Source organism: Theobroma cacao, chromosome 1 (assembly GCF_053813885.1).
Source record: "Theobroma cacao isolate CCN51 chromosome 1, ASM5381388v1, whole genome shotgun sequence".
NCBI classification, from domain to species: Eukaryota; Viridiplantae; Streptophyta; class Magnoliopsida; order Malvales; family Malvaceae; genus Theobroma; species Theobroma cacao.
In genome coordinates, this window is record NC_142639.1 from 72,984 (window position 1) to 83,823 (window position 10,840).

Below are 10,840 nucleotides of genomic sequence, written 5' to 3' on the forward strand. Positions count from 1 at the left end.
ACATGGTTCAAAATAAAATAAAAAATTTATAAAAAAATATTATACATTTCTCAACGTAATATCAACTTCCTATCACTGCTCAATATGTAAACTACCTTTATGCGAATAATAATCACTCCAAAATGCTCTTATCACTACGAAAATGCTCGAAAGTTGAACCGTCGAAGAATGCTTTTAACAGAATTACTTCTGAGGATATGTACGGTCTCTCGATGAAAACCAAAGAGTTGTAGTCCATATAAAGGACATACTTGACTCGTTAATAAGTTTCGGGTTGAGGCGTGGAGCCTAGCGAATGGGTCAGTTTCATTAAGGATAATTTTGTTCAATTTTTTTTCTGTTAGCTAAAAACAATTAAAATTATAAGGATGATCATTCTCAAAAATGCCTTTTGCATGAGGCCCATTTAAAAAAAGTACTCAAAAATTAAAATCAGTATATGGTTAGAACAAAATCAAATTAATACAACAAGACCTTTTGGAGTAATTCTGTAATTCAACCCGTGCTTCCTATTCCAACCAAGGAGCTTTGATTCAAGCAAGAAAACAATCTGTAGAAAAAGTACGTATGTATTCGTGCTATTTATGTAATTAGAAGCAAAACACAAAACAGAAGGTGGCTACTTAGGCAAGTATCTTACGGTAGATTGGAACGAGGCTGAGCCGAGAAGTACTCAAACAACCTTTCAAGGACGGCTAAATTAATAGTATTCTCAAAATTATATTTTTGCTAAATATTCAGAAGCAAAAATGGTGTAGGAATGACTGGGGGCGTGATAGACAACAGAATCATAGATCCCAACGTCCCAGTTCTTCCCTGTTTGTAATCATTCACGGCAACACCTAAGAATCCCTATATCCTAAGAAACCCTATTTTGTACTAACGTAATCCCCCTTTCTCAAATCCTTGTCCCTTTTATATAATCTCCACGTGCTCCGAGTGTGTCTCAACATTGGAAGCCACACTCCATACACATTCCTATAGCTAGGTATTTATCTCCATAATTCTTCTTATGGCTTCCTCTCAGACATTTGAATCCTGTTCTGAGAACAAGATTCCTGTAGCTGATGAAACCTATCAACCGACCGAACATGTGCAACGAGCTCAATGGCTTCGAGCAGCCATTCTGGGAGCTAATGATGGGCTGCTTTCGACCACATCCCTAATGCTTGGTGTAGGTGCAGCAAAGGATGATAGATGGTCCATGATCCTGTCTGGACTAGCTGGAGCACTTGCAGGTGCCTGTAGCATGGCTGTTGGTGAGTTCGTTTCTGTTTCAACACAAAGAGATATTGAACAGGCAACTGCTGCTTGCTGCACTTCAAAAACTGACACAGGAATGCAACATGATCACGTCAAGAATCTTGATATGATTTCCAGTCCCACTACAGTTAAGGCAAGCAAGCTAAGAGAGACAAACTTAGGCATGTTAGATACCCCGACTCCTACAAGGACTGCACCATGCAGGAACCTGACCTGCAGTGAGCCAACAGAAAAAATACCACCTCCGGTTATAATTCTTGAGCCAAAGTTGCCCCAAGTCTTATCTCCCGGAAGGTCTTCTATAATAAAAGTGATAACCAAAGATTTAAGTACTAAAGCAGTAGAATCGGTGCAAAATCACATGGAAAAAGCTCTTCCTAACCCGTATAAGGCCGCCGCCGCATCAGCTTTGGCATTTTTATGTGGGTCAGTTGTACCTCTGGCAACCGCTGTTTTTATTGCAGAAAACATTATTCGGATTGTGGTGATTGCAGTGGTTACGTCTATAGCTCTTGCTCTCTTCGGGTGTTTTGGAGCTCATCTTGGTGGCTTACCAGTTAGGGTATCAGCAGCTAGAGTTCTGGTTGGAGGGTGGATTGCGATGGCAATTACTTACGGTTTGCTTAAGCCCTTCGATACAGATCATGAGAGCAGAGACACTGATTAATAAGGGCTATCGTCTAGTCCTATCCTGTTAGCTTCGGATGTAAGTATTATCAAAAAGCAGATTGCTGCCAGTTTCTCACAAAATCATGTAGCACCTGCTGATCTATATAGTTGATTTCCTGGTAGATCCTAGCTAGAGATGGAGCTGCAGACTTTTGTATACTATAACTTTTCCGTTGTATCTTTTGCTATAGATTTTTCTCTTTTTTAAAATAAGTTAGTTTTGATTTTCTGCTGCATTTTCCGGCCAGCCATTCTGTTTCCAAAAGCTGACGTCGAATAATAATAGAAAACAAATGGGACGTACGTATACGGTGGCATATATATACGGTTGAATTCCCGCAACCATTTGATGATGAAGCAAAAAGAGGATGATATGGTGCATCAGTAATTTTATAATTTAGATATCCCTTTGCTGATGAATTAAAACAAGAAAATTTGTTGCAGGAAACAAAAACACGCACGGTAAGAAAGACAGGATGACGCAAAAGGCAAATTCTCCTGTGTTTTTTTTTTTGTTTCCTGCAACAATTTTTCTTGTTTTAACCCGTTAGTTAATTAGAGATAATAAAATGAAGTAGAATTAATATGGTATGCAAGAGTGTATGATGTTAGTTATATATAGACTTTTAAAAAAGTATGATGAGGCATGTTTTGTATAGATACTTAAAACATTATTTTTTAAGACCATAATATATATATATATATATATATATATATATATATATTAATCTAATGGCTTAAAAAAGTTGAAAAGGAACACTGTCCAAAGCAATAAAAAATTTAAGAGGTATGGCCATAATTATGGGAGGGTGGTTACCATTTAAAGCCGCTCCCATTCAGGACTGTCTGTAAATTAAAAGTTGGATGCTGAAAAAATGGAAATTCCAGTTTGAAGTTAGTTGGTCGCTAGCGCCCTCTCTGCACCCAACAATCTAGACGGTAGAGTAGGGTCAGGATCATTGAAAAACGGATAAAACCGTAGAAGAGGTATAGAGGCCCTCACTTTCTAATCTGTGTTGAAAGACATGGACCAACAAGAGGAGGAGTTCTCTCCACCTTTGGCCGTCCTTCCAAGGTTGGATCGCCTTGATCGTTTGGTAATGCCTCCTCCCCAATAGAAAAATCAGTAGTCTTGAAGAATCGCTGCATGCATGCTATAGTTGTTTCCAAACTGTAACTGAGCCAAACATGTTAAAAACATTAAATATATGATGCTATGTATGCAGCTGCAGTTTCTAGAAGAGAGACGACGCTGCTTGTTGGCGAGGCAATCTTCTAACTACCCTTCCTTGACTTCAATGGAAGTACAGTGCAAGACCCTGTCATCAGCACTTGAGGAAGTTTCTCATAAGGGTACCCTGATGGAGAGACTGGCAGCGCTTGAGAATCGAGTCTTACAGGTTAATTGAGTTGAGGAGCATAAAAACAATATAATGTACTCGATTTTCGATCACTTTATCACTACTATTTTTTTTTTTTGTACCACTTTGATCACTTAATTGATGAGCTGCCTTTGGATTGCTAAAGCTTTAGGAGGTATTGAATTGGTTTCCTTTTTCCCCATTCAGTTCAGTCTGGAGCTAGATATTGGAAACACATCGAGGTCAAGCTCTTCCACCATTCCCATCCCTGAACAAAATGTACCCGGAAACAATGAGCTGAATGGAACTCTGAAAATGGCACCCCAAAAGAATCAAGATCCTCTCATCAAAGGTCAAGTAAGTGGAAATACACCTATATATATCTATGAAGGGACGGGAGCAATCAAGACCTTGTTTAGTTACGTTTGCTCCAATTATACATTTGAAACTGCGCTAAGAGAGAAATCATATGGTGATCTTGCAGGAGAGCAGCACCACAAAAGCATGCGAAAGAAAACCCCCGAAAGGCGGAAGACGAAAATCAATACTTATTACCGAAGCAGTCAGGCGTAAGAAACTGCTTCGCTGGTTTCAAATGGGATGTTGATGTCCGGCTCTACACTTTATTTTTTTTTTCAGAGTGTTAGCAAGCAGAGCATCTCTGCTTGGTTTTCATTTTCTGAATGATGAAATTCTGAAATTGAATTGGAAGAAGCAAAAAATTAGATAGGCAATTGGACTTAGGCATTGCCGTCAAGTTGTTGTTGAAACCTGTATTTGAAAGATGATAACAATAATTAAATACAAAGGTATCTTACTTAGGTCAAATTTTTTTCTCCTTATCCGAATATATGTAAATAAATTAATTAAATCCTTGCGCAGTGAAAACTCTTAATTTGCGGAGTACGCATCCTAACCGATGCTGATTCACTCCTTTTCTACTTCTATAATGGCACGTTTGGTTCGCGGAATAGATAGGAATGGAATAGAATAGTTATTGCGTGGGAATAGAATGAGGTGGGAATAAAATAGAATAAGTATTATATAGTTTGGTATGATGAATGGAATAGAGTAGGAATAATTATTATGACTTATTACAGTGTTTGGTTGGTAACAATAGCTTTAGAATAGGAAAGGAATAGAAAATAAAAAGACAAAAATACCATTTATTATATTTAATTATTTTTATTTTATTTTTTAAATATTAATAATTTATAATTAATTAAAATATTAATAATTAATAATTTAAATATAAATATTTTAATATAATTTAATTACTAATATTTTAATTAATAATATTTTATTTATAATTTAATATTATTATTATTAAAAATATCAATAATTTTTATTTTTATATTCATTAAAAATTTAATATATTAATAATTTAATAAATAAAACATTAATAGTTTAAATATTAATATTTAATATTTTAATCATATTAATATTAATAATGTTTAAATTATATACAAAATATTAATATTTTAAATTTTATAAATAATTTATTCTTTTATTTTATTTTTTCCCTTTTTCTTTTTTTCTTTTTCATGAGTCGGTTGCCGGAAAGGCGACCGGTGTAACAAAACGCCGATCTGGCGCACCCTGTGGCCAGATCTGGCCACTATAGCGCCAGATCGGCGCTTCCCCGCGGCTAGATCTGGCTGTGGAGTGCCAGATCCAACCGTGGGATCTGGTCGGGAAGCACCAGATCCGGTGCTTCCCGCTGCCAGATCTGGCCAAATCTCCGGCGTAACCTGGTCCGACCATATTCGGTCATAAAATCGTCGTCACAGCCGCTTCCGTCGCAGTCGCCGTCGCTTTCGCTGCCGTCGCCGCCGCCGCCGCTACCGTCGCAGTCGCCGCCGCCGCTGCCGTCGCCGCCGCTAACATCATCTCCGGCGTTGATGCCACTTAGAGAGAGAATAAGAGAGGAAAGAATGGGGGAAGAGAGAGAAAGAAAATAAGAAAATGAGAAAAAATATATATATATAGGTCTAGGGTTGTAATATTTATAAACAGTAAGGGGCATTTTAGTCATATTATAATTCAAAGCTATTCCCGTGGTCATGGAATAGCAAAAACCATGGGGAGCCTCGGGTTTAACTAAGCCTGAGTTTTACCCCTTTTGAGAGAATAGCTATTACTAAGTAATAGCTATTCTTTGTGGTATTACCATACCAAACGGAGGTAAGCTATTCCTTTGGGAATAGACAGGGAATAGCTTAGCTATTCCCTGTACCAAACGTGCAGTAAGTTTAAGTACAAACTTGAATAAAAAGGAGGAAAAAATGGATTAAATTATAAAAAAAAATTGATAAATAGTTTTTCTGTTTCAAATTATTGTTCTATTTCATGTGTGTTTTCAAAAACTTTAATTTTAATATTTAAATATATTAAAATTTAAATTTTACATAATTGATCCTTCGTATGGTTTTTAGTGCTAAAAAGTAAAAAAAAAAAAGAAGATTTTTTTAAACTATAAAATAAGAATATTAAGTATTTAAAAAATATATAATTTTAAGACATTCAAATATTATGGATAAAGAAATATGAAAAAAAGAGAATGATTGCTTAATAATATCTTATCTATTTCTATAAGTAGATTTTAAATAATTGACACGTATTTATTGATTTATAAAAATATTAAATATAAAATAACAGTTATTAAACTAAGATATTATTTAAATAAACATGTATAAACTATTTAAATATTAACTCAATCAAAATTAAAAATTAAAAAAATACACTATTAGAATAATGAGAAAACTAAGATAAGATTCTTAAGTCAAGAAGTAAAAAAGATTAAATAAATATTGAATTTGAACATTTAAATCAATAGATTGAAATACTCTATTACATACATAGATCAAGTATATAAATTTTTTTTATATAATTTGAATAAGGTTTAATGAAATATTCAAAGTAGATATGTTTATTAAAAATTCTATAAAATTTTTTATCAATATATAATTATTGATTACATGTAAAAATATGATTTATACTAATTTTTAAATATTATTAATTTTCTTGTCGAACTTTATTAGGTAATATTAGGGCAAATTATTAGGTAATATTATTATAGCTTAAAAGAAATTTGATTAAATGACATAAATGTCAAGATTTATGCAAAAATTTAAAAAAGTATAAAAAGTCATTATTAAATGAATAAAAGGATGTGCAAATCAAATGCGGCAGTGTAACAATGACAGAGCATGTGATGCCACCGATGACGGTCGACGGTGATGACAGTTCACAAATCTATTTTATTTGATTGTATATTTGTAAATGTAACTTACATTATTTATTGAATCGAATAAACTAGGGTAGTCAAGAAGCGAAAGCTTTCAAGTTTCAACAATCTAGAAATAAATTAGTAGTAAAGTCGAGGGAAAAAAGAGGAGTGAAGTGTCGTGGAATTTGTGATTTACTGGAGTAATAGTTAACCATCCAAAGGTAGCTGCAGTTGAAATAGTTGGCGATTGGAACGAGGCGTTGGATGATGGGGGAAGAAATGGAGGAGAGAAAGGCAACTGGATATCGGGAATTCAGTGGAAGACATGAATTCCCCTCCAACACGATGCACGCCCTATTAGCTATGGGGATATGGCTTGGAGCTATTCACTTCAACGCCCTCTTGCTCCTTTTCTCCTTTCTCTTCCTTCCTTTTTCCAAATTCCTTGTGTTTGTCCTCTTTCTCTTTTTCTTTGCAAGTACTGATTTTTTTTTTCAGGAAAAAGAGTTTAAACGCGCAAACTCATTTCTTTCTTTCTTCCCAGGGTGTTTGGATTGCTTTTGCTTTTCATGATTCTTCCTATCGATCCTTACAGTAAATTTGGCCGGAGGTTGGCCAGGTACGACTTCTTTCTCTTAATACTCCTACTAAATAGATGATATGATGTGATAGAGTACTTCAATTTTAATTGCCTATTCTTTCTTAACAAAAAATCGCAATGGGCAGGTATATATGTAAACATGCTTGCAGTTATTTTCCCATCACTCTCCACGTTGAGGACATTCACGCCTTCCATCCTGATCGCGCTTACGGTCTGATTCCTTCTTTCTCTTTTTTTTTTTTTAATTTTATTCAAATTGTGAATTATGGCCCCCTCCCCATTAGTTCAGACGTGTCCCTTAGAAGGGACTCTGCTTGTATTCTAGATACATTATACAACAAACATCCTCGTCCGCCTTGTATTCGCCGCTTACATCAATTTCATCGGAAACACATTTGGCCATGTGATGCTCGAGAAAGTGGTTGTTTTTTTATCAATTTCTTCTACGTCTTAGCTGCCTTTAGTTTCCCTGTTTTTATCTTTTTTGTTATAAAAAAAGGTACTACAAGGAAAAGCCCCAAAGTTTGGAGCAATTAATAAAATCTTAGCTTGTGAAATGTTTCAGTTTTTGGTTTTGAGCCACATTCAGTTTTGCCAATTGGAGTTGTTGCGCTCGCTGACCTGACAGGTTTCATGCCTCTTCCGAAAATAAAAGTCCTTGCAAGCAGCGCTGTAAGACCTTTTACCCCTAAACTGTCATATCCTACACATTTTGCACACCATGATTTGAATCTCATTCTGCCGTAATACATATGGATGAATGATTAGGTATTCTACACTCCATTTTTGAGGCATATATGGACATGGTTGGGTCTCACACCAGCAACAAAGAAAAATTTTTCTTCCCTATTAGATGCTGGTTATAGTTGTATTCTAGTGCCTGGTGGAGTGCAGGAGACATTCCACATGGAGCCTGGTTCTGAGGTTTCATTCTTCTGACTCTTTATTCTCATTTCATACTTCTTAGTTAAGGTAGAAGGTTTCAGTTCTTCCAAGATAAGTTGTTTATCCTCCACATTTTTCTCCAACACCCAAAACATTCATGGAGTTCTTGTTTTTGCCTTCTGGCTCTTCTTTATCAATTTGTCTTGGCAACTTAACAATGCTTGGTTTGCCTTACAGATTGCATTCCTTAGGGCACGAAGAGGATTTGTCCGCATAGCCATGGAAATGGGCAGTCCTCTGGTCCCAGTTTTCTGCTTTGGTCAGGTGTGTTCTGCTTTTCTCTTTCTTTTCTCCAATCCCATTTTTTGCGCATCTTCAAAATTCATTGATCTTAGCATTTCTACCATATAATTCTAAATATGTTTAACACTTTCTAGCTGAAATACCATTCTAGTGTAAAAGCATGCAACTATAGGATCAGTTTGCAACTGTGGTGTGGCCTTGTAGTTTGTTACTTGATCCAACCCTCAAAAACTTGTCATTTTTTGTGTTACTTTTATATCTTGTTTATTATTTTCCTTTTAACAACTTCCACATTCTACCTCACCTGAATCAAATTTCCTTTCTTTGTCCTTGTGCTTCAGTCTCATGTCTACAAGTGGTGGAAACCAGGTGGGAAGTTCTACCTGCAATTTTCCAGAGCTATCAAGTTCACTCCTATATTCTTTTGGGGAATTTTTGGGTATGCATAACGTTACAAGTTCTGTTGTATGGTATATATTAACCTTTTTGTTTTTGTGTTTTTAGTACATTCTTTTATTTAAAAATACTTCAATAGTATATTTTCAGTTACTCTTGAATCCTTGTTGATGAATCTTGGGCAGTCCAAAATGTCAACAAAATTTTTGGGAACAAATTATAATATTTCTTGAGAAATGCAATGTTTTGGTGGCAAAATTTCATTTACCACTGTGTTTAATATATTGAAACCTTTGCAGTATGTAAATAGAAAATGGAAGAAATAGTAAGTGACGAGTCTTTGTTATGATTTAAGTGGATTATTTTTTGGGGTAAGTTTACTAGAAAATCAACCCTTTTTAAGGAAGATAGAGGATCTTCAATTCAAGTCAGGCAAGTGGGAGAAGGTAAAAGAATGAGAGACGATTCCCTTCTGTTGTATGACCTTGGCAATATATTTTGATAAAAAATTAATTAAAAGAAAATGAGTTTCTGTGGTTTGTATGTCTGTTGTTGTGAAGCTTGAGGGAAATTGATGGCGTCTTCTTGATTAGTCTCAGGACAATACAAAAGCTGGAAAAGAGGAGGAAAAGAAAAGAAAACTACTAATAAATGTTCTATGTTTGCATTATTTACATAATAATTCTGTGTTTACAATTATAAATCTTGGAAAAGTGCTATGTTTTTATCTGGTGCTGTTGAAATATGTAACTGTCAATCTTTTTTGCAGATCTCCTTTACCCTATCAACATCCAATGCACGTGGTGGTGGGTAAACCTATTGACGTGAAGAAAAATCCACAACCCATTGTCGAAGAGGTATTGATACTCCTGTATGGTTTCCATAGTGGCTTGTGTTATAATCTCCCCTGGGTAGAATTTTCTATTATAGTTGCTAATGCCTGTTGCCTTTACTTAGTGAGTAATGATGTTAAAGAATAAGGATTCAGCATGTAAAAGGAGAAGAAAACTCACCAATGAAAATTTTGATGGCTACTTTCTATATTAATCACTGAAACAAATTTATGGTCTCAAGCTACAAAAAGCTCCATCGTAGTGGACTTGCTTCTTACAATATAATACTCAGTTACAGTGAACAAAACTACTTTCATAACTTAAAACCTGAATTGCTCATTGACAGATCTATATCTAGAAGCTTAAAACCCTACGAGTCTGTTGTTGTGAAACTATGACTTTGTATTAGTTGTTTATAACCACACATGCATTAACACATCTGTTTCACAGGTCATTGAAGTACATGATCGATTTGTCGAAGCACTTCAAGATCTTTTTGAGAGACACAAAGCTCAGGTTGGGTTTGCTGATCTTCCATTAAAGATTCTTTGATCTGAACTGAGTTTGGGTTTGGTCTTCTTTACACTTAAAGCATGTCCGTTCATGTCCCAATTTCTTGCCTGTATGGTCTATACAATTGGAATGTGAGGACAATGAAGCCAGGAGATATTTGATTAATAGAGCACATAGCTACATACGTATATTAAATTCTTACTAGCCTCAGTAGCATCAATAGTTGTGCTATTATGATTCAATTATTACTTATAAAGATGTTATCAGTGGATATGCTAAGCTTCTGACTATGCCTTTATTGTTTTGTATGTTTATGATATTGATCTATATGATTAGTTAAATTCCGCAGGCAACTCAAAACATGAACATCCTTGAAGTTTTCATGTCTGTAGCAGTTTGGCTGCTTTCTTTGGTTAAATGAAATCATAGCATTTACCAAAAAAAAAAAAACCTTGCAGTCCTTTGGAAGCCCTTTTGACACCTTAATGTCTTTATGAACTCCTGATCTGAGGTATTCCAAGTTGAGAGCAGACTCAAAGCAGAATGTTATCTATAGGAAAACAATTTTATGGCCAAATCTTTACCTATTAATGCAGATCCTGAACCAATTCATGAATGCAGCTGTCCCTTTTTGGCAAAGATCCACGTCCATCCCATTGTGTGAAAAATTAGTCAGATAAACAAACAATAAACGAATAAATTGCCATATCATGAAGAATGAAAGCAAGAGCAGTAGGCAAAGGCACAATCAATAGACAATTTAAAGCTCAAGTACACATCAAGGTTT

At 35.1% G+C, this 10,840-nt stretch overlaps 2 protein-coding genes across 2 annotated transcripts; both read left to right on the top strand.

Moving 5' to 3' along the window:
* The first annotated feature begins 1,012 nt into the window (after positions 1-1,012).
* On the top strand, positions 1,013-1,930 carry LOC108661003 (vacuolar iron transporter homolog 5-like). The gene is made up of 2 exons (XM_088808105.1): positions 1,013-1,416; positions 1,522-1,930. The coding sequence occupies exons 1-2, from the start codon at positions 1,013-1,015 to the stop codon at positions 1,928-1,930; spliced, it is 813 nt and encodes a 270-aa protein (XP_088664231.1).
* A 4,647-nt stretch (positions 1,931-6,577) lies between these two features.
* Positions 6,578-10,343, top strand: DGAT2 (diacylglycerol acyltransferase family). The gene is made up of 9 exons (XM_007046363.3): positions 6,578-6,971; positions 7,067-7,141; positions 7,249-7,334; positions 7,689-7,795; positions 7,892-8,047; positions 8,246-8,332; positions 8,653-8,750; positions 9,477-9,564; positions 9,991-10,343. Exons 1-9 carry the CDS (start codon positions 6,787-6,789, stop codon positions 10,090-10,092), a joined length of 984 nt encoding a protein of 327 aa, XP_007046425.3. The 5' UTR covers positions 6,578-6,786; the 3' UTR covers positions 10,093-10,343.
* Positions 10,344-10,840: the final 497 nt, after the last annotated feature.

Bases quoted from the DNA above. Each gene is read 5' to 3' on its own strand.
- LOC108661003 (XM_088808105.1), top strand. From the start codon at position 1,013: ATGGCTTCCTCTCAGACATTTGAATCCTGTTCTGAGAACAAGATTCCT. The intron at 1,417-1,521 runs AAACTTAGGCAT...GGTTATAATTCT, and splicing joins GCAAGCAAGCTAAGAGAGAC to TGAGCCAAAGTTGCCCCAAG.
- DGAT2 (XM_007046363.3), top strand. From the start codon at position 6,787: ATGATGGGGGAAGAAATGGAGGAGAGAAAGGCAACTGGATATCGGGAA. The intron at 7,142-7,248 runs GTACGACTTCTT...CGCAATGGGCAG, and splicing joins TTTGGCCGGAGGTTGGCCAG to GTATATATGTAAACATGCTT. The intron at 7,335-7,688 runs GTCTGATTCCTT...GAAATGTTTCAG, and splicing joins CCATCCTGATCGCGCTTACG to TTTTTGGTTTTGAGCCACAT.